This window comes from Rhodnius prolixus, unplaced genomic scaffold (assembly GCF_049639745.1).
Source record: "Rhodnius prolixus isolate KJV_2025 unplaced genomic scaffold, Rpr scaffold_2, whole genome shotgun sequence".
NCBI classification, from domain to species: domain Eukaryota; kingdom Metazoa; phylum Arthropoda; class Insecta; order Hemiptera; family Reduviidae; genus Rhodnius; species Rhodnius prolixus.
This window is the reverse complement of record NW_027411592.1, coordinates 54298064-54325108: the sequence shown is the minus strand read 5'-3', so window position 1 is coordinate 54325108 and position 27045 is coordinate 54298064. Positions and strand designations below refer to the sequence as shown.

At 32.2% G+C, this 27045-nt stretch overlaps 1 protein-coding gene across 4 annotated transcripts in view; it reads left to right on the top strand.

Moving 5' to 3' along the window:
* The window catches only part of ftz-f1 (ftz transcription factor 1), a 355962-nt gene that overhangs the window by 309914 nt on the left and 19003 nt on the right, over positions 1–27045 (top strand). For 3 of the 4 annotated variants that reach the window (XM_074119982.1, XM_074119981.1, XM_074119984.1), the window contains one exon: positions 25839–25886. The exons of the other annotated variant lie outside the window; for it this stretch is intronic. In XM_074119982.1, the coding sequence (XP_073976083.1) occupies positions 25839–25886 (48 nt within the window). The remainder of the gene's footprint in view (positions 1–25838; positions 25887–27045) is intronic. 4 annotated transcript variants of the gene reach the window in all.

Sequence of the window (27045 nt, the reverse complement as noted above, 5' to 3'; positions counted from 1 at the left end):
TCTGTTCCTAGTTTGTGCCTTCTTCTATGTTTGTGAATAGTTTGTGGCTAGTTCTGTTCCTAGTTTGTGACTTCTTTCTGGTAGACTACTGGTGCTGGCATATGTGCGCTTTCTTGCTGTACAATTTGTTCCTAGTTGGTGGTTACATCTGTTCCCAGATTGTGGATACTTTTGTTTCTAGTATGTGGCTACTTCTGTTTCTAGTATGTGACTATTTCTGTTCCTAGTTTGTGGCAACTTCTGTTCCCAGTTTGTGGCTACTTCTGTTCCCCTGGTTTATGACTATTTTTTGTTAGAATACTGTTTACTTAAAGAAAAACACAATCATTTTTAGGGGAATCCCAAAACGTGTAACATGAAATGGAATTTTCTTTTTTTAAATGGCAAAAATTCACTTATGAGAAAGTGAAAATCCAAATTTTAGAAGAATAAATGATTTTAATTGAATAAAATTATTCGCATGTGAATTTTCTATTTTATTTTCCCACTGTATTGGATAGGAAAAAAAAATGAAAAAAGACAGAGAGAGAGAGAGAGAAATAAAAAATGACTACACAATAGCCATCATAGTTTGAAGAGGGGGGGCCCGCGGTTGAATTTGTCGCCAACTATCCTCCGTTCTGAAAACATCGCCTCTCCAAATATATTCTAGCCCGCCCCCCTTGAATTTTCTTCATTTCTCCTCTTCTTTTCTTCACTTAAATTATATATTCATATAAAATGTTTTATATAATATAATAACTGATTTTATTTTATTTTTTTCTAATTTATATTATGTTTTTATTGCTTCCAAAACACATTTATTGAATCTACAAAAATATATCTCTTTAAAAATTACAAAGAGAAAAGTGCATTGTGTTTAATAAAGATGGCGGTGGGCTAGACGTTGGCACTTTGTGGTGTTTTCTTTTTTTTGTAAAATAAGATAATGAGAGGGTTCTATTTCTTTGTGTGGTATTTCCTTTAATTATAGTATACTGTTAATCTTCAAGGTTAGTTATGTACAGTTAACTGTATGTAAAGTTCAGCATCTAGTGTTCTAGAAATACTTATGTAGTACGTAATCAAGAAAATATTATTTTGATGTAAATTAAAAGTTATATAACAAATATATGTTAGGTTAATAACACATAATTACTGCACATAAAAATACGATCCTTTTAATTTGCAAAGAACTATTATTCTGTTAAAGGTTTTATGAAATTAATCGATTATAAAATTAGTGATAATTGGGGAGGGAATATTCTGTTGATTTCCCTTTACTTATTGGCAAGCCATCTCTGACATCATTTCTTCTTCGTTTTTTCTTTTAATAAGAGCGATGTAGCCCGGATACTGGAACCTCCCCGATATGGAATAATACCTGCAGCTCTTGTAACTGCACTGGTCAGTCTCCACATTGCCGGTAACCCTACAATTCCCCGGCGGACAAATTAATGTGACTGAACTATTATTTTGGAAAATTCAGCCAAACATTTTTGTTGAAGCTAGGAGTTGTTCTAGAGAAAGATTAGTTCTTTTCACTGGTGTGCATTGGGTATCACCGGTTACCTAATGCGCCAAAGCGACTCTGTTTCAAAAACTGAGATTCACTTAGAAACGTTGGACCAAGAAACTGTTAACTTGTAAACTTGATTGTTCTTCCCGCAAGTTCCAAAAGAAGCATGGCTTGCACGATTACTTTTAAGTGATAAACACCTCATAGTATTTCAGAAGTGTTTTTACTTATCACCTGACTTAGTGAAAATTGATTATGTTTTATTATTGATTAAATAATAATAAACAGCAAGAACTGAAACTGTTTTAAACTCAGTCAGTTAATAACCAAAAGTACGTTAATATTCTTTTTATTTAGATATTATTTAAATGCAACAAGAATAAAAAGAACAGAAAACCTGCTGCAATAAACAGCAGACAGTTAATGGTTGGCTAGACTTATTTTAAAAAGTTACTTGATGAGTCATTCAGTTGAAGCATTGAGGAAATATTGTCCTATATTAATTTTTTTGCTTACGTTTATAATTATAAATAATAATAACTTCTCATAATTATCTTTAATAATAAAATTAATTACTTTAGTTAGCATAATAAAAAGGATTGTTATTATCAAAGTAATTGTAGAATTATAGCACTCAGTAAGCATATACATAATATAAAAATTATTCTTTAAAAAACGAAAACTAAATAACTTCAGTTCTACAGTTCTAAGAAATGGGATGACTAGTTGCAGCGGTCTCTTACATTGTTTTGTTGGCGGATATGACCGCCGCCTTCAAACCGCAGTTCCTGAATCGTGTTCTCAGAGAACACACGCCACCATGATAATATTCTCCTTCGTCCCTCCCTCTTTCTCGTTATCTATATCCTTCCATCTCTCATTCTCCATTACTTCCCTTTGTCCATCGATTTTGTTTCCTTTTTTTTTTTTTTGTTTTTACTATTTATCCCATATTAAAATTTAAATTTTACTCTCTTTAAATTTAAACAGCCTGCTAGTTTTGTGAAATTTAAGAAGTTTAGTTTCTAAATAAATGAGAATAATGTAGCACTTTCCTTAAACTAATTAACCCCGTCGGCTCGGTAGCCGAGTGGTTAAGATACTAGACCCGCAATGCTAAGATGTATTGTTGGTTTAGTGGGTTCGATTCCCGGTCTCTTGGCCTTAGATTTTATTTAATGGTTATAAGAAATTTATATTCAAGTATGTTTGCTAGTCGGCTCTGTCCACGATACCTAATTGGGATGTAAAGCCTGCCTTTAAAAATAGGCTTTACTTTACATCTTACCTGTCTAAATGGCCACATGCAAAGCTTTATATCTGTTTTAAGTGCACATAAACTGCATGATATCCTCAAACGCTTCGAACTCAAAAATCATTTTTATCTTCTCTACATACTTAAGTAATCGCTCAAAAATTATCACGCTCAAAAATAAATAAATAAATAAATGACAAATCAGACTAGAACTGTACGAAGTAGCAGCAATGCCTTCCCAATCTAAAACAAATTCAAACCCACCAATCTAATTTTGTTTTTGTAATATCGATTGCCCATTTTACGTATCCAACCCCACAACTTTATTTATTTATATTTCCTTCGGCGTCACATTCTTTTACTGTGTTAATTTTCTTGAGTCTGCTAGTTTAACTTCACTAAGGCTTTGAAGTAGATCAAATCCTCTGGATGGGAAACAGGTATTTGTCATTTTGTTTCCTTTTGAATTGTTGAATTCAACAATTCAACCGGTTCTACTCCACTTTTTGGTTTCGCAGCCACTTCTAGTAAAAAGAAAGAAGATAAATTACAATATTAGTTTATGGTTTTATAAAAATGTAGTCACGTTTTAAAATATTTCTTTCTTTGTTTGATTATATTTGATAGTATGCACTTCTTTAATAATTATTTTGTTACTCTTTAAAAGAATGTCGCTCAGTGAATTGAGTGTGTTGTTAGAGTGGGGAGATATTGGATATAAATATTGGTGCCGAAAAGGGACCCCCCCCCCATACAGAGGTGGTGGAATATCAGCCGTGCTGTATGATGTTAGCAGCAAGAGAGCCCGGGGACAGTGTGTGGAGCACTAGAACTGGGCCAAGTTCAGTCCGCTTGTTATTGCGACACTCTATATATCAAGTCTGTGCCCCCTCCACTGCCAGTTACCCACTACCACAATTCCCCTCCTTCCACTTCTATTTCTACTTGTATTTTCTTCGCTTCTTGCCTTCTGTTTTATTCACTTTCGGTTTAAGTTGTTAGTTATGTAAATATATTGACAGATTAACACTTCTATTTTTGTAGGATTCAAGATTTTTTGTTTATTTTTTGCTGGTTTAATACTAAAAAATAATAAACTATAAGACTTCATTTAATAGAACAGTATAACAACTATATGGTTACCATTTTTCCTCATATTAACTTAAGCTCCACCAAAAGATAAGCGCTAAATCATGTAATTGATTTTGACAGTGTTAAAATTGGGTCCATGGGATTCAAGGAATTTTGAATAAATGCCCCTTTTTTTCGTTTTACCTGTCCCTAAATTGGTAAAAGGAAAAAGGAAAGTAATACCTATTTTTTTATGGCAGGCTTTACGTCTAGCTATCAAGTTAGGTGTCGTGGACGGAGGCGACTAGCTATATATTAGTTTGCTATTATATAAATTTCTCATATTAACCATTAAATATAAATCCAAGGTCTAGACCTGGGGAATCGAACCCACTAAACCAACAATACATCTTAGCATTGCGGGTCTAGTCTCTTAACCGCCTAACATATTATACTACAAATTTCTCATATTAACAAATAAAATCCAAGGCCTAGACACCGGGAATCGAACCCACTAAACCAACAATACATCTTAGCATTGCGGGTCTAGTCTGTTAACCGCCAAACATATTATACTACAAATTTCTCATATTAACAAATAAAATCCAAGGCCTAGACACCGGGAATCGAACCCACTAAACCAACAATACATCTTAGCATTGCGGGTCTAGTCTGTTAACCGCCAAACATATTATACTACAAATTTCTCATATTAACAAATAAAATCCAAGGCCTAGACACCGGGAATCGAACCCACTAAACCAACAATACATCTTAGCATTGCGGGCCTAGTCTCTTAACCGCCTAACATATTATACTACAAATTTCTCATATTAACAAATAAAATCCAAGGCCTAGACACCGGGAATCGAACCCACTAAACCAACAATACATCTTAGCATTGCGGGTCTAGTCTGTTAACCGCCAAACATATTATACTACAAATTTCTCATATTAACAAATAAAATCCAAGGCCTAGACACAGGGAATCGAACCCACTAAACCAACAATACATCTTAGCATTGCGGGTCTAGTCTGTTAACCGCCAAACATATTATACTACAAATTTCTCATATTAACAAATAAAATCCAAGGCCTAGACACCGGGAATCGAACCCACTAAACCAACAATACATCTTAGCATTGCGGGTCTAGTCTCTTAACCGCCTAACATATTATACTACAAATTTCTCATATTAACAAATAAAATCCAAGGCCTAGACACCGGGAATCGAACCCACTAAACCAACAATACATCTTAGCATTGCGGGTCTAGTCTGTTAACCGCCAAACATATTATACTACAAATTTCTCATATTAACAAATAAAATCCAAGGCCTAGACCGGGGGGAATCAAACCCACTAAACCAACAATACATCTTAGCATTGCGGGTCTAGTCTCTTAACCGCCTAACATATTATACTACAAATTTCTCATATTAACAAATAAAATCCAAGGCCTAGACACCGGGAATCGAACCCACTAAACCAACAATACATCTTAGCATTGCGGGTCTAGTCTCTTAACCGCCTAACATATTATACTACAAATTTCTCATATTAACAAATAAAATCCAAGGCCTAGACACCGGGAATCGAACCCACTAAACCAACAATACATCTTAGCATTGCGGGTCTAGTCTGTTAACCGCCAAACATATTATACTACAAATTTCTCATATTAACAAATAAAATCCAAGGCCTAGACACCGGGAATCGAACCCACTAAACCAACAATACATCTTAGCATTGCGGGTCTAGTCTCTTAACCGCCTAACATATTATACTACAAATTTCTCATATTAACAAATAAAATCCAAGGCCTAGACACCGGGAATCGAACCCACTAAACCAACAATACATCTTAGCATTGCGGGTCTAGTCTGTTAACCGCCAAACATATTATACTACAAATTTCTCATATTAACAAATAAAATCCAAGGCCTAGACCGGGGGAATCGAACCCACTAAACCAACAATACATCTTAGCATTGCGGGTCTAGTCTGTTAACCGCCAAACATATTATACTACAAATTTCTCATATTAACAAATAAAATCCAAAGCCTAGACCAGGGGAATCAAACCCACTAAACCAACAATACATCTTAGCATTGCGGGTCTAGTCTCTTAACCGCCTAACATATTATACTACAAATTTCTCATATTAACAAATAAAATCCAAGGCCTAGACACCGGGAATCGAAGCCACTAAACCAACAATACATCTTAGCATTGAGGGTCTAGTCTATTAACCGCTCGGCTATCGTGGCGCCCCATTAGCAAATTGGTGAAGATTTTACCACTATATTTTTTTTTTATTAGCCATATTTACAACTAAAACAAATGTTGCATCAAGTAAATTTGATGGTACTGATTAAATTTACATGTAAGACATGATAAGAGTAATCACTCATTGATGAAACTCTTTCTCGGTGGATACCCACTAATAAAATTCATAAATACATGGGCCTCGTCAGCTGACTTTGGCAGAACATCCATCTTCAAATCATTCTTCTATTTGGACGGTGATCTGTGAAAACGTGTAGGTGGATATTGTCATACTATAGGGTTGGAACTCCTTCTGCTTTTTGATCAATGCCAGATTGTTATGGCCGGCTGTTGTTGGCGTAATTTCTGGTAAACCGATATAAATCTTGATGGTTGCGGCTTTGAAGTGAATGATTTTCACTTATTTTTCAAAAAAAAACAAAAAAAAAAGTTTAGGGTGTTCTAGACGGTGACCACCATCTTTAAACCAGGTTTTACTTTGGAGAAGGGGATATTGGGCTTTTGGGAAGTGTTTGTAAAACTCAGCCTGGTTTAATAACTATCCAGAATGCTTCCTGTTTCCCGTTCAGGGTCTACTTCTTATTATAAGTCTCAATTTGATCCTGCCCCAAAAAAAGTTGGTTTTGTTTTTGTTGCTCAAATACAAAGAAGAACAAAAAACTATAAACGTGACAGTTAATGTCGATCATTTAAAATCATGGGGCACCTACTTCTTCCGGTTTCTTTGCCAATGAGCTTTCAACTACCCACCAGCCAAAGTGGCTCAGCCATTTGAAATGGATCAGCTTTCTACGATGTATCTTCTTCGATTTTATCATAGGCTTTTCTTAAAGTTCATACCGAAATTTCTGGAGCCCACGTTGTGAAGTGCTTTCATTAACACGAAAATGAATGTGATGAAAAATTTAAGATAATAAAATAAAACAGACACAAAAAAAAAATCGCAATAAGACTGTCTACCATCAACCCGTTAATAAATATCTCATTTAAAAAAAAACTAAAACTACACCTGTCATTACTCGACCAAAGCATTCCTCTCAACTTAATACTTATAATGCGCAATTTACTAAATAGATAGTAAATTATTTGAAAGAATTACGCTGTAAAGAAGATTACTACAACTTTACTACGAAAAAATAATTATACAAGTACCACAAATTATACGATTTGATATAACTAGGTTTCTCTCACAAATTAGCTTTTACTAATATCGATATCGAGATGAAGATAGCGCTGAATTGGAATGTAGTAACAGTAACTAATGTATACAGTAGTAACAAACAAATCGATATATCAACCCCATGAACTTGTCCTACTTTTTTTTTCTCTTTATAGCAGTAAATAATAATTAATATTGTTCAATTTTAAATTATAATTTGTTAAATATCAAGTTTATAAAATATTACTATAACTTTAAACAGATATACTAATTTCATTAAAAAAAAGTGCGCAGTTAACTGTGTTGCCTTAATTACATAGTTAACTTCTTCATTAAAAAAGTATTGCGTCTTTTCCTCTCTTGCTTTTATTTTTACTGAATAGTTAACAAAGAAGAATATCAGAAAATAAATTAATTCTAAATATTTATTGTTGAATGAAAACCTTAATTAATTAGAAACTCTTTCTAATTAATTAAAAAAATCTTCTTATAGACTATATATATATTTTTTTTAATCATATAAAACCTTTTTGAGTTAATTATTTTGAAGAAGGTTTTAATTTGCCAAAGGAAGATTAAGTTTAAGTATTTGAAAATGATTTTTTTTTTATATATATATATATAGGATAGTGTTTATTTTTAAATAATAAAAACTGTACTGTAAAAATAATTAAAAAACTTAATAGTTAAATGGTTTAAAACTAAATTTGCAGTTTTAAATTGTTTATTGACTAATTACAGTTAATGAAAATTAGGGTATTATTAGGCTAAATATTGTTATTACTATGTCAACTTTTGTGTGCGATCTTTAATATTATTAAATCGCTTTCCTAACATTCAAAGTATTGACCATATTATGGCCGAATAAGTTTTCATGAAGTAGTCCTGGGGAGAGATGAGATAAAGTTGTAAAGATCTTTAGTATCATTTAAATGCTGCCATCTATGAGCTCATTACCAACACGTAGTTCTAATAATTATTCAAAATCCAGAATTGCTTATGGAGGAAATTAATTTGTTTAAGGCTTAAGGCCTTTGTTTTGATTGGCCTATTCAATTGTTGATCCAATCAAAATCCTCCCATGAGAGAAAGCAAGAATTCAATTAATTAATAATTACCTATTTCTAAACATGTCGGCTATTTAGTGAATTGTAATGAAACTGGTGTTATTGTTTATAATACAAAAAAAATTAGCTGGTCTCCGATCATATATCTGACAGAAAGACAACAGTAAATTAATATATGCAATGTAAATAAGACAAACCAGTGAATAGTACAGTTTCTGTATTCTTTTCTCCTGTAATATATCTTGAGTAGGTATTGGTTAGCTTTCACATCAAATATTTATGGACTATCTAGTGGGCGTAGAACATTGTCTTCTACATTTTCAAATATAACACTTGTTATGCAATCGACAGTATAACACACGCCTTACCACTACATATTTGTGTATATATATATATATATGTGTGTGTGTGTATCACATTCTGTTATTAGCGTTTTGTTATCATAAAAAAAAAAAAAAAATGGTTAAAATATATTTCTTCTCTAATAGCAAAATAATGGCCACCTATATTATGCTAAATTTAGTGAAGGGAAATTTAAATTTCAAACACGTTCTTATTTAATATTGGCGTTTTCATTATATTAATTTAAGTGACTTGGTAGCCGAGCAGTTAAGAGACTAGACCCGCAAAGCTAAGGTGTATTGTTGGTCTAGTGGGTTCGATTCCCCCGGTGTCTAGGCGTTGAATTTAATTTAATGGTTAATAGAGAAATTTATAGTAAAGTATGTAAGGCGGTTAGAGACTAGACACGCAATGCTAAGATGTACTGTTGGTTTAGTGGGTTCGATTCCCTTGTCTTAGACCTTGTGGATTTTATTTAATGGTTAATATGAGAAATTTCGATTCCCCCGGTGTCTAGGCGTTGAATTTAATTTAATGGTTAATAGAGAAATTTATAGTAAAGTATGTAAGGCGGTTAGAGACTAGACACGCAATGCTAAGATGTACTGTTGGTTTAGTGGGTTCGATTCCCTTGTCTTAGACCTTGTGGATTTTATTTAATGGTTAATATGAGAAATTTATAGTAAAGTATGTTAGAGACTAGACACGCAATGCTAAGATGTATTGTTGGTTTAGTGGGTTCGATTCCCAGTGTGTAAATTTCGCGGAACACTTGGACCATATTCGCGGAACACCGGTAAAGAACCACTGCTTTATATCTTCTAAAATTATAGATCTGTGCACAAAATAACTATAGTTTATAATTGGGAAAAACAATGTGTACAAGAGAAAAAAATTCCATACGAATACGTGATTAACAGTGGGAGATATAGAACGGCCATAATTTTACAGAATTTCATGACCCAAAAAATTTTCAACCCTTGATATCTTCTACATTTATAGATCTGTGCACAAAATAACTATAGTTTATAATTGAGAAAAACAAAGTGTATAAGAGAATAAAAAATTCCATATCAATACGTGCTTCACAGTAGGAGATATAGAACGGCCATAATTTTACAGAATTTCATGACCCAAAAAATTTTCAACCCTTGATATCTTCTAAAATTATAGATCTGTGCACAAAATAACTATAGTTTATAATTGAGAAAAACAAAGTGTACAAGAGAAAAAAATTCCATACCAGTACGTAGTTCACAGTGGGAGATATAGAACGGCCATAATTTTACAGAATTTCATGACCCAAAAAATTGTCAACCCTTTATGTCTTCTATATTTATAGATCTGTGCACAAAATAACTATAGTTTATAATTGAGAAAAACAAAGTGTACAAGAGAAAAAAATTCCATACCAATACGTGGTTCACAGTGGGGGATATAGAACGGCCATAATTTTACAAAATTTCATGACCCAAAAAATTTTCAACCTTTTATATCTTCTACCTTTTTAGATCTGTGCACAAAATAACTATAGTTTATAATTGAGAAAAACAAAGTGTACAAGAGAAAAAAAATCCATACCAGTACGTGGTTCACAGTGGGAGATATAGAACGGCCATAATTTTACAGAATTTCATGACCCAAAAAATTTTCAACCCTTTATGTCTTCTATATTTATAGATCTGTGCACAAAATAACTATAGTTTATAATTGAGAAAAACAAAGTGTACAAGAGACAAAAATTCCATACGAATACGTGATTAACAGTGGGAGATATAGAACGGCCATAATTTTACAGAAATTCATGACCCAAAACATTTTCAACCCTTTATATATTCTACCTTTTTAGATCTGTGCACAAAATAACTATAGTTTATAATTGAGAAAAACAAAGTGTACAAGAGACAAAAATTCCATACGAATACGTGATTAACAGTGGGAGATATAGAACGGCCATAATTTTACAGCATTTCATGACCCAAAAAATTTTCAACTCTTTATATCTTCTACATTTCTAGATCTGTGCACAAAATAACTATAGTTTGTAATTGAGAAAAACAAAGTGTACAAGAGACAAAAATTCCATACGAATACGTGATTAACAGTGGGAGATATAGAACGGCCATAATTTTACAGAATTTCATGACCCAAAAAATTTTCAACCCTTTATGTCTTCTATATTTATAGATCTGTGCACAAAATAACTATAGTTTATAATTGAGAAAAACAAAGTGTACAAGAGACAAAAATTCCATACGAATACGTGATTAACAGTGGGAGATATAGAACGGCCATAATTTTACAGAAATTCATGACCCAAAACATTTTCAACCCTTTATATATTCTACCTTTTTAGATCTGTGCACAAAATAACTATAGTTTATAATTGAGAAAAACAAAGTGTACAAGAGACAAAAATTCCATACGAATACGTGATTAACAGTGGGAGATATAGAACGGCCATAATTTTACAGCATTTCATGACCCAAAAAATTTTCAACTCTTTATATCTTCTACATTTCTAGATCTGTGCACAAAATAACTATAGTTTGTAATTGAGAAAAACAAAGTGTACAAGAGACAAAAATTCCATACGAATACGTGATTAACAGTGGGAGATATAGAACGGCCATAATTTTACAGCATTTCATGACCCAAAAAATTTTCAACTCTTTATATCTTCTACATTTCTAGATCTGTGCACAAAATAACTATAGTTTGTAATTGAGAAAAACAAAGTGTACAAGAGACAAAAATTCCATACGAATACGTGATTAACAGTGGGAGATATAGAACGGCCATAATTTTACAGCATTTCATGACCCAAAAAATTTTCAACTCTTTATATCTTCTACATTTCTAGAACTGTGCACAAAATAACTATAGTTTGTAATTGAGAAAAACAAAGTGTACAAGAGACAAAAATTCCATACGAATACGTGATTAACAGTGGGAGATATAGAACGGCCATAATTTTACAGCATTTCATGACCCAAAAAATTTTCAACTCTTTATATCTTCTACATTTCTAGATCTGTGCACAAAATAACTATAGTTTGTAATTGAGAAAAACAAAGTGTACAAGAGACAAAAATTCCATACGAATACGTGATTAACAGTGGGAGATATAGAACGGCCATAATTTTACAGCATTTCATGACCCAAAAAATTTTCAACTCTTTATATCTTCTACATTTCTAGATCTGTGCACAAAATAACTATAGTTTGTAATTGAGAAAAACAAAGTGTACAAGAGACAAAAATTCCATACGAATACGTGATTAACAGTGGGAGATATAGAACGGCCATAATTTTACAGCATTTCATGACCCAAAAAATTTTCAACTCTTTATATCTTCTACATTTCTAGATCTGTGCACAAAATAACTATAGTTTGTAATTGAGAAAAACAAAGTGTACAAGAGACAAAAATTCCATACGAATACGTGATTAACAGTGGGAGATATAGAACGGCCATAATTTTACAGCATTTCATGACCCAAAAAATTTTCAACTCTTTATATCTTCTACATTTCTAGATCTGTGCACAAAATAACTATAGTTTGTAATTGAGAAAAACAAAGTGTACAAGAGACAAACATTTTCAACCCTTTATATCAGTGGTTCTTAACCTTTTCAATGACGCGGTACACAATTATATATATATATTTTTCTCGCGGAACACTAACATTAAATAATTTGAAATTCCGTATTTAGCAAGAACTTAAAATTAAATTCAAATTAAAAAATAAGGAACAATTTTTTGTTTTCGTATCTTTCCTAAGTTTCTAAATTTCAATACATTTAAAATTGAAATTTCGCGGAACACTTGGACCATATTCACGGAACACCGGTTAAGAACAACCGGTCTAGGCTTTGGATTTTATTTGATGGTTAATGTGAGGAATCTATACTATATTTTTTAGTTGTCTCCTTCCGCGACACCTAATTGGGTAGTTGGACCCACCTGAAAAAGTAGCCAATTACTTTACTTTTTTCTCTTTTTTTAAATATAAATTTAATGGGTTTCTAAGCCATTCTATTGAAAAAGTACAATTTAAAATTATGAGTTAGCTACAATGCCTTTTGAACAATATAATAAAATTTAGTCACCAATGTTCTGTAACCTAGTTGAAACCTTCTTACATTCTTTGTCGAACGTTACAGCTGTGTGACTCTTTCATAGTGCGGTAGTGTTCTATACTTGTTTCTGATAATACTCCTCGTAAAAGTTAATCAATTGATGAAAACTTACTACAAACCTACTAGTGTAATAGTGGCAACTAATCAACAACAAGGTTACCTATCACGGCCAGTTATGGTTACAATTGTAAGTACAATAAAGTATAAAGTAAGGTAATGCCTATTTTGTCAGGCGGGCTTAATGTCCAAAATTATCAAACTTAATGTCGTGAGGTCGGAGGCGATTAGGAAACATCCAAGGCCCCTAGAACCCGTGAATCGAACCCAGTCCTACAATACATCTTAGTTTTGTAGGCCTAGCCTCTAACCGTTCGACTATCGTGGAGCCTAATTGTAAGTACCGTTAAAATCAATTATAAAATAATTTGTAAAAAAAATTAAGTTAGATTATATCTTATCAACTTCAATTTCTTTCATATCTACTTTTAACGTTGAAGTTAATCAGATATTCAAAGTAAAGTCTACCTATCTAATCTTAGCCTTTTCGACTTGGTTTTTGTAGTTTGCTGAGTTATCGAAATGTTTGCAGAACAATTTTATTATTGAATACTTGAGGCAAGCGATGCCACACCCTTAATTTTTTTTATTTATAAAGTCATGCATGTATAATTTTAACTCTGATTTATTACACTATTTTAATTTTTTTAAAAAAATCTAGCGTAAAATACTTGTATTACGTTAATTTATAGCAAAATTCCTCGGAAGTATTCTTCAAATTTAAATTTTTTTACCAATGTTAGTTGAATTCAATACTATAAAAGAAGATCAATAAAAATGCTTCTGATAGATGTGATTATTCAATGCATTATTACTGGAAAAGGGATTATTCTAAAATCCTTAAATTATACTACTGACTACTTCTTGAAGATTGTAGGATTAGCCAGATGTAATATTTGTTTGTGATTGTTTAAAGGATTTGCAAAGTATTCAGTTAAAACACAAACAGTTAGCTTAGATGTGCTGAAAAGATTGCTAGTAATCACGGAGTGTTATTGTGTTACAATCGATATCGAAATTGTGAGAATATATTGACTATAATCAATAACATAATAACTACTTTTCTTAACTACTTTTATTTGATTGCTTCCAATATAATAATAAGAGCTAATTATTTATTTAAATGATGAATGTTTTCTACGCTGCCATCAAAACAGTCTCTCTCACAAGGTTAAACATGTAAATTTCCTTGTAAATATTTGTAGACTACATCTTAAAGGTTTTCGTGTTTTTTTATTAATTTCATCTTTTTTAAAAAAATCGGCTGTCTGAATTGGTTACTGAAGGTGTCTGCTGTAATTAAAGACAAGCCTGTTTCAGCCTCTCTTTGCTTTATATTTCATCTTACATCTTAGAAACGTTTCCTGAACATCGGATCCATATTAGTCTTTATTTTGCTATTTATGTATTTATTTCTACTTATAAAATATTTTATTTTTATTATTTTGTATAAGTAAGACCTTGTTTAAAAAAACATTTACGTAGTTCTTTGTGGTAGTAGGTTTGATTCTCCCAATATAGGCCTTGGATTTTTATTTAATAGTTAATATGAGAAATTTACAGTAAAGTATGTTAGGCGGTTAAGAGACTAGACCCGCAATGCTAAGATGTATTGTTGGTTTAGTGGGTTCGATTCCTTGGATTTTATTTAATGTTTAATAAAAGAAATTTACAGTAAAGTATGTTAGGCGGTTAAGAGACTAGACCCGCAATGCTAAGATGTATTGTTGGTTTAGTGGGTTCAGTTCCCCAGGTCTAGGCCATGGATTTTATTTAATGTTTAATATGAGAAATTTACAGTAAAGTATGTTAGGCGGTTAAGAGACTAAACCCGCAATGCTAAGATGTATTGTTGGTTTAGTGGGTTCAATTCCCTAGTCTAGGTATTGGATTTTATTTAATGATTAAAATAAGAAATTTATAGTAAAGTATGTTTGCTAATCGCCTTCGGCCACGACTCCTAATTTGTGATAGTTGGACCTAAAGCCGGCCTGAAGAAGTAAGCATTACTTTACTAGTTCTTTTTTTAAATCCAAGTGTTGAACTTTTTATATTACAATCACTTGATAGATAAAAAACTTTGTTATTTTAAAACAGATTATTTGAATAATTTAACAATTAAAAGTATTAAAATATTATTTTTACTCTGAGCTTATGACAGAGCGCAATCCCCCTTTGGTTTTAAGGTGTGACTCAGAGTTTCATATGAAATTTCGTACTTATTCCAAATTGTGATGCTACAAGTTGAAGAATTAAAATTCTGTTATAATTTATTATTTTATTTTTTTGGATCATTTGAGTCATTTTGGATTCTATTTTTACGAGTGACTTTCCAAAGAATTCATGTGTTTAATATTTTCTGTTCCCTGTTTAACCTTTAAATTGGTTTATTGCGACAAATGTTGCAATTTTAAGATTTTAAACACTGCCTTATTTAATTTGAAGGCTAACCGAATTTATACAAACATTTCTTTTCTTTTCTTCAAGAAATAAAAGATCGCCTGATAATTAACTTTAAATAAAAGCGGAAATAGAAAAGAAGACACCATTTGATCATGGTCGTGTATGTTTTTAACCAATTGATTGTAAAAAACAAGTTACATGTTTGTTTGTTTTTATTACATTTGTATTACATTTTTACAGCACCTGTTTCCTAGAGCGGCTGTTGCACCTCTTACGCAATACCCACACAAAACTAATGTTACTACCTTGAAATTAAAGTAATTATATTTTATAATAATAGTTTTAGTACGATATTCTTTATAATGATTGAATAAATAATTTGGACACCTTTAAACATCCTCTAAATCAGTAATCTACGCAATTATTGGATTATTGCAATACAGCCAATATTTTTAATAGATAACCTGTTCTATAATTAGTAACTGAAATAGAACATAGTTGTACTAACGTGTTCTGAAATAACCAAACTAGTGAGTTTTATTTCTTTTGTAAACAGATGGCCAACTTTATTTTGACGAGAATTTTCATCAATATTTTAGCTCCAAGTTAGAACTAACAAAACTATTTACTAAATAGTAAATAGTTTTGATGCCGGATATACGAGTATGTTTTCTGTTTTTATATTTATATGTATGGGGCAAGGGTTGTCCGAGGAAATGACTACCCCGTTAGTAGAAAACAATTGTCTTCTTCATATTGGAAGTTACGAAGTAGTTGATTGTTTCCATGCTCACCTGAAGAGGATGATGCTGATACTGAGAGATGCTTTGGGACTGGTTTTTTTTAGAGTTAGAGTTTTTGTTAGAATTCTTTTAATTTGGGTCAATTTTGGGGGGGGTTAGTCGTTGAGAGTCTCCAACCGATTCTGCCTACGGTTCTTGGGAGTTTTTGAGGCTGCAGAGCTGGTTTATGGTCATCAAAGTTACATGGTACTCCATTCTTTTCAGTCTTAGCTAATCTACGTACATAATAGCTCATCTACAGGGAAAACTTTTACAGATAAAAGTAATAATTCTGCTATATATATTTACATGCAGTTTGTCACTAAGAAAATCTTTAGACTCGTTTTCTAGAAAATATCAAATTACTGTAAAATTGATTCTTTAAGTAGTCGGCCAGCTTAATTTCCACACATTTAGTACTCAGGAATAAAGAGCTGTTTTTGAGAAATACGTAAAAAAAACTATTCACTTCCGGTTTGCCGATATTCATCAAAATAATTAATTTTAAAAAGTAAGTACTTTGTAACATCCTTTTTTTGGAAAATTAGCAAAATGTTAAATTTAAACTTATTTGGATTTTTCACTTTGATTTATGGTAGATAAGACAAATTTGGGAAAACTCTGAATGAAAAATATGTCACAGTTATAACACTTACTAGAAAATAAAGGATTTCATTTATAATTTACATGAAAATAATAACTATAGTTGAAACGAAAAATATATGTTCAAAAGAATAAGAAACTAAGAACAGTCAGCACTATCATGTTGCCTTAAAATTTGCTGGGAACTCCCCTAAAATAGGTTCAAATAGAAAAATTAAAGGAATTTAATTTAAAAAAAAAATCTCGATAATGAGGACTATTGGTTTTGAATAAAGATTTTCATTTAAATTAGAGATAAAACAAAATTATCTACAAAAATACAAAGAAGATAATTCAGTGGAAAAGTTGATTACATAACAAAGGATTAATGGTGAAGGAGAAGAACAGCTGGAGATGGGAGTCGTTGGAAAAGTAGGAAAATGAGTAAAAGCTAGAGTAATGAGGGGGATGGGTGCTTGATGAAGCGGCGAGTTGCCGGTCCAGTGAGGTCCTTGGCCTCATTCCCAGCGCAGTGGGGAGCTGGATCAAGGCAACTCGAAGAATGGCTCCCCCACCTCCTTCTTCTCTTTATTCAAAAACAAGAGAAACTCCCCACTCCGGAGACCAAGAGAAAAGAAATCAAACTGTTTTTATTCTTGGCTCCTCCACAAGGTAATGATTTACTGCTGTTAGAAGATGAAAAAAAAAAAAAAAAAAAAAAAAAAGGATGCATTTCAAATTTGTTTAGAGCGCAGCTCCGTCTCTCTCACGATGATGGAAGGTGGAAGTTAATGTTGAGATATGTCCCATGTCCGGCACTATTACTGTATCGCCTCTTGGGAACTTCTAGTGGACTTTGTTCTTTTTGTCCTCTTTCTTTCTGTTCGGCATCATTTCCTAACATGGCATTGAAGTCTGTCAGTTCATCCTTAATAATAACTTTAGGGTATGCGTTCAACTCTGACATACACTTTCTTCTTCGACTACAAAAACTGTGGTGGGAACACTCACAGAGTCTTTCTCTTACGGTAATGACAACGAATTTCAAAGTTTGAATTTAGATGTTTTCATTACTGTTGATCTTAAACAATTCGTTGAGATGAAACCTCCTACAGAGTAAAAGTCAAGTAAAGCGAGGTCTAGTTTCTCAGGAGGGCTTTACGTCCTACTACCAAATTAGGTGTCGTGGACGTAGGCGACTAACAAAACAATTCACTATAAATTTCTTAGATTAATCATTAAATAAAATTCAAGACCTAGAACGGGAGAATCGAACCTGCTAACCAACAATACATCTTAGCTTTGCGGGTCTAGTCTCTTAACCGCTCGGCTACCGTGGCGCCTTTCCACACAGTACTTCGTATCATAATAAAGCCACTGAGAAGAAACGCACTTTCAAGCGTTGAAATTTTGCTAAATGTTCTTAACAAAGGATAAAGAAGCAGGAATAATACTTACACGAAGTTAAATGTATTATATCGAAACAAAAAAATACAGAGATGGTAAAAACTTATTAAAAATTAAAGTGCAGTTTTCTTTTAAACAAACAATAATAATTCAAAACATTTTAAAAATTATAAACTACAAGCCAAAATCTTTAACCGTCATCCATCGAACGAACACAAAAGATCTCAGTCTCCAGCAAAAGCAGTTAGAATAAATCGCGTTACATGTGAGGGAAACTCTGCCCCTATTGGATTACATCTGATTCAGGTTCAAAAAGTTGAAAATATTTACAAAATAAGGGGGAAAAAACAATATTGCCAGCAGTTAGTTGTTCCTCGTTAAAGTTAAGCGCCTTTAACGTGGAAATAGCATTTATAAGTGTTAAATAAGTATGTCTTCACTTGCGTCTTTAATTAAAACAAAAGAAATATTAAGGAGAATGGGATTAGATAATAATATCCTTGATTTTCACCATTGTATCAAGCATGTTTATTGTATTCTTGATCGGTTTCGGACTTACTTCCACCTTTAGGGGTAATTTAATCAGTTAAAAAAAAGAGGTAAGCTTAAGTGAAGCCGAAATCTCTACACCAAACTATCACTCATGAATGATGGTCAGAAATCAGTCAGAGATAAAAATGGAAGAAGATTGTGGTAGGAACTTCATAGTAAACATTCTTAGTTTGTAGAAAAATTAGTTCCGTCTAAATGGTGTAAACATGGGCTTCAAGAGAATGTTGTGGCTGTTTCATGCTGAGCAATTATGTCTTAGTTTAGTTGAAAATTCATAATGAAAAGTTGGCCCTTTGTTGTAAGCAAATCTGGTATACACAAAAGTCAAAGTAAAAGTGTGTCAAATTGTGTTGGACGACAAGATTCTGTCATGGCGGTCAATCTTGAAGGCAAGATGGTCTGTAGACTCCTATATTGTTCTTCAATGTTTCCTTCCACACAGTACACCTAGTCAATAAATCTTTCTTACCTGTCCCCCCACTAGAAAAGCGGCTAGATATAGTTTGGGCTTTGCTTTCTTCAATAACACACAGGTAAAGGTGCGCTCACATAGCAAAATCACATAGAGTATTGAAACCTGACATATATTTGGGGAGGTTCTTGTTGAAAAGTAGTCTGTTGGGTTCAGATTTGGGTCAGTGGGACGTTTATATTTACTGGTTTTTAACAGTGTTACAATTTTAGGAGGGGACGGGATACTGTTGTTTGGTATAAGTTTCCTTTCAAATGGTTTGTTTGGTATTTATTTTGTGCAGATTTGTGCGTTTGTTCGTCTGACAGACTGACTAACATGTTCTTTTACTTTCTGAATAACCATGGTTCTAGATTGCTCACACTCTAAGAGCATTACCAGAATTTTAATTGGCTACGCCTAAGGGAGACTTTTCTCCTTCCACACTACAACGTTTACTGTTTTAAAGTCCTCATTTAATATCGCCATAAATTTTGTATACCTGGAATGTTCAAAAGGGGATCTTTCACATCCACAAATATTGAAAGTGAACCTGTATTTTTTTCTGGTATACATACGTCAGTTTCTTTGAATTATTTTTTGTTCACTTTCTCACTTAAGCCAAAAAAGTTCAAACCTGATACATCAATCGATAATCATATCGATTAAAAATAAGTGTAAATTTATGTAGTTTCCCAAAAAACAAGCTTGTTTTAATAAGAAATGTTTTATGAGGTCAAAAAAAAACTAGTTTCCTTGATAAGAGTTTTATTAGAGCTCGAAACTATAGTTGAAGATGTTTCAGAAAGACTCCGAGCCTGGAAATAATTAATGCTACAATTAAGTTACATTAAAGAATGTAACAAAGTATGAACTAGCTACAATATGAACTCTGCTCCTTTATTTGGATCAGAAGGATAAGTATACTGTAGTTTCAAAGTACAGCTCTCTCTCCTCCACCAGCAGAAAGCGGCTAAGGTTTGTGGATTACGAAAAAAGCACTTAATTAGAGAAAGATGCCGAGGGGCTACTTAGGGAAGTAACAAATCATAAGGAAGCAGAGACCGATTGACATGTTTTTACGGATAATAATGACAAAAATTTACTAGTAGGGATTTCGCTAGTATCTGTGGAGGAGGCTTAGAGATTAGGGAAGAAGAAGAAGATTGAAATACTTTTGGATGAAGTTTGTCTAGATTGCAATTGTAGCTTCTACAGAGTTGACACAAGGAAGAACACTTAAAGCCACTCATTGCCCTGCATACTCTTCAGCCAGCAAAACGAATTCAAAACCTCCAGGATTCTACAAGACATTTAAGACCAAGCTCAAGGAAAACTATGATCCAACTGGCTAGAAAAGTCAGTTGAGGCTTGCTAGATGCAAATTCACAAAATGTTTAACTCCGGTAGCTTCTTTGTCCTATATTTAGTGAAGCCAGGCCTAACTGGTCTGATTGATTTAGTCTGCAGAAAGAAATTTGCGGGTTGTTAGCATTCTCGTTGACATGATGGCCGCAAATGGGACGGTTGAACGCCCAAAGTTCAGGGAAAGTTTATGGAATTGCGAGACGCCGAATCAAAAAAGCTTCATAGTCTTGATATGTTCGCAGTTATATAAACTGAACTGATATTTGAAATCTACGTGGATTGCATTTCTTTCAGCCAGAGTCCCCAGATACATCGTCTTCTTCAAGGAGTGATTAATAATGTGTAATTGTCTTGCTATTGGTAATCTTGGCTGACCTATGTGAGTGAAAACTGTATTTTACCCAGATTAGCTAATGTCCGTTTCCGTTCCCAGGATATCACAACTAGCATTACCAAGAAAATTTGTTTTTTATTTAGTTCAGAAATGGCAATACATGTAAAATTCTCGAACTGTTTTTTGGAAGTTACCTAAAACTTAGAAACTATAGTTTGTCTTTGAGGTAGCTGTACCTAAGTAGTTACCTACATCGACTTTCTCTGTGGGTCATATATATAAATGTGTGAGAGTTTGTGTTATTTGGAATGTTGATCATTTGTTATAGGCCAGGATATCCGCCCAAATCCTGGAAGAAATGGTTAATCCACTTTTGAGATTAGCAAAGATCGGTCGGAGATTCCATGCTATCAGAAAATTATGCTGATATCATTTGAAGAATTTTCTAGTAGCTTTGAAGAAATATTCTGTGTATTGAAAGAGTAATTTATTCTTCACAAATCTAAAGTATCACAGAATCTTACATTTCTTAGGGAAATTCACTCTTGGAAGATAGATCCTGACAGATCTAATCTTTGAAGGCAGGAGATCTCTTAGTCCACTTGCTGGACAGAACTGAATTAGGACGCGAAGTAATTTCATTTAACAAATCATTATTAATTCATTAACAAAGATAGTAATGGGAGCCATAAAACAAATGAGCATTGAGGAAAGAGAAAGAACATCTCAAAGCAATGATGAATTTTGAGGTTCTGGTTTCGATTTGCTGACCAAATCTTGGATGGATATAAATACACATTACTTTACTTTTTTTATTACTAATAATTAGTAATTAATTGAATGCCTTTTCTGTTCTACTAGATTATAGAATGTATTCTTTAGGGATGTTCTATAATCGTAGTGATTATCGTTTAAGGCGAATATTATATCAGCTGTCAGAAGAAAATTTTGTGAATAAGAGTATTTTGTAAACAAAGTCGCCATTGAGTTTTAAAAAAATATTTTTTTTTTTATCATTTTCTCTTCTTTACGCATTGAGTTCTTGTACCTTAATGTATCTAGAGAGACATAATAAACATCTGACCACGTCATGGCTATATTTCATAACTACATTACTACTCTTTTTTTCCCTCTAATTTTATATATATATTGGTGTTGTTCCGTGTCTTTACTGTAGATGAGAATTCCTTGTCTAGTAACCAGGTTTAGATTGGATACAACAAGAGATGTATCCAAGGCCAGATTATGCTTTCACATTAGGAGTATTGCTTCATTCTTCACTTGTATATTATAGTAAGTAGTAAGGGGAGGGGGCACTGTATCCCTCTGCTCGCTTGTAGTTCTTTCTTCTGATGATTGTGGCTGTGGCGGTCAGGTAGAGATGGACCGGACGGTGTGGGGCAGCCTATTGCCCTGTGGCCGTGCGCACCACAAATCTACTCCCTTGTAGCCTTCTTTCCACGTGTATCGGACAACTCACTATTACTAGACAAACTCTCTAGTCAAAAACCTATTCTTTTATTTATTTTTCATTGTTCTTTGTAATCGTTCTTTGACCGGCCTCTTCATTTTTTCAACAAAAAAAAAAAAGAAGATTCTTTCACTTATAATTTTCATCATAGAAACATTTTCTCAGTAAGCAGAGAAACTTGAAATTGAAATGCTTCCCAAGGCAGAAGCTTAATTTGGAAAATTCCATTACCAGATTTGAAAAATTGTCTTATGAGTAAAAGAAGGAACTAACGACGACGCACAGCTTGATTCTCTGTCTTAACTCCAACCAACTTCCGTCTGTTTGTTTGTTCATCAGTAGTACAGAACTTTAATCAAGAATTAGGAGGAGGCTTACCTAATGCTCTCTTGTAATGCCCACAGCCGATCTAATTGGTTAGCGGAATTTGTGTCAATATTAAACAGCTGAAGATTAGTCAGCCTTCTGCCAAAGCAGTAATCTAAAGTTCATCTAAGTTTTCTGAACTCAAAAAAAACTTTCCAAAACCCATATAGTAAAAATTCCTTGAGAGTAATAATTATTATAAGTTTTCAAGAAGAAGGCTACGTCTTTATCTTCTCTATTTCGCTACCATTATTTATCTGTTTTCATTAATTCATAGATCAACTCAGTTCTGCATTATACATACACAATAAAATATGGTATTTAAAAAACCCTGGCGAGCAGGAGTCCCAGGAAGGAACGAAATTTCGAGTACTTTCAGAACATAGCGGAAATTGCATAGGAAAAACAAAAATTAATAATTTTTCTTTTCGTCAATCTCCAAATAATTATTATTGCACTAATTTATTGAACGAAGTTCAAAATTCAATTATTGAGGTAATCGAAAGTGATGTACATATGCTTTATTAAAAGTACACTTTATTACTAGTTTTTTATTTCTATATTAATTATAAAACAAAATAATTTTAAAAATTTTTAATTGTTAAATTTAATATCAATAATTACACTTTTAAATTATAAAATATGTTTGCAATACTATATAGGCAACCCTGTTTTGTAACCTTAGTGAAACCTTCGCTCATACTGTATGTCTAACGTGACGATGTGTGGTTGCGTGTCTAATAAGTTTTACGCGATAGTGTTCAATACTTAGTGTCTAATGAAGTTTACGCGATAGTGTTGAATATTTTTCTGGAAAATTCTACTTCTAAGGTTAAATCAAAGTAATGGATTAAAACTTACAAGCATTCAAAGTAGCTACAACAAGGTTGCCTACCATTTCACTACTATTTATGGGAACAATTATTGTAAGTACATTAATCAATACGCATGATAAATAATTTCTAGAAAGTGATATTTAAATCAATCATAGCAATTTCGTTTCTTAATTTTCACCTTTCTCTAGCTAAACTTATTCTAATAATTCTAACTTCTATAACCTAACCATCAGTGCATAGTATTTTGTTTTTAAGAATTCATCTTCTGCTTTTGAATTATTAAAACTGTAGCCCGTTTGGGCAATATCAGGACTCATGATAAACAACTCAGCAATACATATTTAATAATAAATTTAATAATAATAATAATAGTTAAATTGAATAAAAGTTTATTCCTTTCTCTTCGACAGAACAGTAAGGCTTTTGTACTTCTCTTTAATAAAACAAATACCGAATAGATATATACTTATATTATGTGATAAGTTTTGTTTAGTTCGGAGTTTTTTGCTTTTCGGTTTTTACTTGTATCGTTTAAGGCACATCAGATGCATAGTTTACAGTTTTAATGGCGTTACAAGTGATGAATGTAAGAACATAGAGTCAGTTAAGTTGAATGTGATTCATGTAATATTTCTTTGAGTCTCGACAAGATATTTCAAGACTCATCACTTCCAAATTATGGACCCCTCATAAAATGTGTTAAAACAGATTGATACCTACCTGTTAACTATAATTTTTAAAAAGCAATGAGGACTTCAATTTAAAAAAAGATAGGGAGAATAAATGTAAAAATAAGAAGGAATAAAGTATTAGAATAATAACTCTTTATAACATAATAGCTTTTATATTTAAAAAAAAAAAAAAATTAAAAACATTTTTTACGGCAGGATGTAGTTACTAAATTTACTTTTTGTCTTGATCCTACTATTTTATGTATTGATTAAACTATATTTTCAACTGTAAATGACTGTAGCGTGTTCACTTTAAATAATAAGAGTTCATTTATTGTTATTATTCGAATGATTATAATGTTGAGTATAAACTATTTATTGTAATTACATTAGTTATTTTATAACAGGTTAGGTAGGTTCTTATATTAAGTGGAATCGTGGATAGCATAAATCTTGTAATTTACTATTAAGCTCTCCTCTTTGCTCTTTTGTTTTGTATTTTATTAATCGCGCAAGTTCATCGTTAATTTATTAATTTGGTCTCAATATATTGGTTTAAAAAAACGTTCTAAAGAAGATTTGGTGGAAAGATAATGTCAGTAAATGGCCATGAATTAATGGTACTCCACAATTTGATCAAATCTTTTTATAATATATCAATACATATTTGACAGGAGAATGTCTTAAATTTAAAAAAAAAAAAAATCTAAGTGTTTGTGTATTTGTTTTGAAATTATGTGCTCTTCATTGAAATAATTGATTTTTGGAATCAAAAAAATAAAACTTGGAATGATATCTTGGCCGAACCCAACAAATGATATTCCCAAAATAGGAGAATAGCAGGGTAATGATTAACATATCAATTTCATGATGTTATTGCATTTTATTTTGGGTCAAATATTTAAGTTTTGGAACATAATGCATGATTTTGTATCAGTTGTCTTGTAACATAGTTGGATAAATGGGATAAAAAGTTGTAATTTTTGCATCGAATTGAGCAACGAGAAGTTTGATTCAGTAGTTCTATTGTTCATCGAATTGTCAGGTAATGATACGAACACTTCAGAGGATGTTCCTTTCTATATCCTTTAAAACGACGTGTTGAGCTTTTGCTAAACCGTTCTGAATAGTAAGGTACCGGTTTATTGTGGTCCACTCGTATAGCACCCAAATCTGACTCTCAAGGCTGTCTCTGTTTCTGCTTTTTCAACAACTAAAACTTCGATTAAAGTTTTCACCTCCCAAAAAGAAAAACTGTCTTCCATCTTGGTTTTCCAAGTTAGTGAATATTTGTAACCTTAATTGAGTAAGGCAGCATTCATCCCTATTCTTTCAACCTCACAAATTTTACTGGTAACTCCCGATCAGATAATTCTCCGTTCCCAATTGTGCCTAAATTAACAGTTATATTTAAATAAATGTTAGAACCAATTAAAAGAAAATTTTAATAGTTAATCGTGATAACAGTCACACTAAGTTTTAGTAAAAAAGGTCCCAGAATTTTGGTTTTTTGTCCCCCAAAAAAAAGACTTTTTTCTTTGTTACTCACATCATTTACTTAAAAAAGACATTTGGCAGTAATAATTGGTTTTTATCTAGATTTAAAAAAATATATAATCCATTTCTTTTTTTTATATAATGACCCCTTTAAATTATATAAGTATTAATTATTAATTAATAATTATTAGTAGAATAAAGTTGAATAAAGTAGTGATATTAGTATGAAATTGCAGAATAACGAAAGACGTGCGGAGAAGAAAGTGAACATCTGCCACATTGATGTGAGTTTTCTTTTCAAAACTTATTTTTCCTAAATGTTGTTTTTCTTTTTTTTTCTTTTGCCCAGTTCGCAGTAATTAATTTTTTTTTTTTGTTTAATTTGTAATTAAGTAGCTTTTTTTAAAAAATGCATTTTAAGAAATATCCCTGTGCATTGTTGCAGTCATGTTGATTATTTTTTTTTTCGTTTATTTACTATCAATTTTTGTTTTTTCTTTTCTCTTTAATTTATCAACATTTATTTTATAATTATTTGGATGCAATTTCATATAAACAGTTGAAAAATAAGAAATTTTGAATGAAAATTTTCAGCATTTTTTTTTAATAGAAAATTGTTAGCTTTTTCCTCTATTTTAGAGCATGACATTGAAAGCAAACGTAACTTTTGATTTAGCTCAATCATTATTACTCGAAAATATATGTAATTGTTTTTTTAAAAAAAAGCCCTGTTATTGTTATTGTAGATACAAAAAATTGAGAGAGTTGATTGATAATTTTACAATTTAATTTGACCTAAACTAGTGGATAAAGTGGGCCACTAGGTCTGTCCCTTTATGATCAATACCCCACTAGGGGTGCTGTTTCCCTAAAGGGCTGCCATTCTATTGTATTAGCATAGTTCTTGCTCTGCTTGCAAAGCTCAACTTCCCAACTAGCTTTCTCTCTCTCTCTCTCTCTCTAATTATGTATAATACAGTTTAATTTTTGTATATTAATTTACTAATCTCTTAACACATTTATTTATTTACAAAGTATTTTCGAACGTTAGGATATTTGTGTAAGAAATTGAGTATTCTTGGAAATAGTTGTTTTTTACTTTTATTAGATTATTGTCAGTACAAAAAGAAATCTTTTTGAGCGCAAAGCCTTGGGTGTGTGAATGGAATATCTTTGGAATGATGCAAAGTCTCTCAGTGTTCAATGTTTTTCTTTTAGTTAAAAATATATTGTCGCTGCTGGAGGCGCCACGGTAGCCGAGCGGTTAGAGGCGAGAACTGCGAAGCTAAATATGTATTGTGGTACCTGGGGTTCGATTCCCGGTCTAGACACCTTGGATTTTTATTTAATGGTTAATACAAGAAATTATGCAGTAAAGTATGTTTACTAGTCTCCTCCGTCCACGACACCTAATTGGTAGTTGGGCGTTAAGCCCCGCCTGAA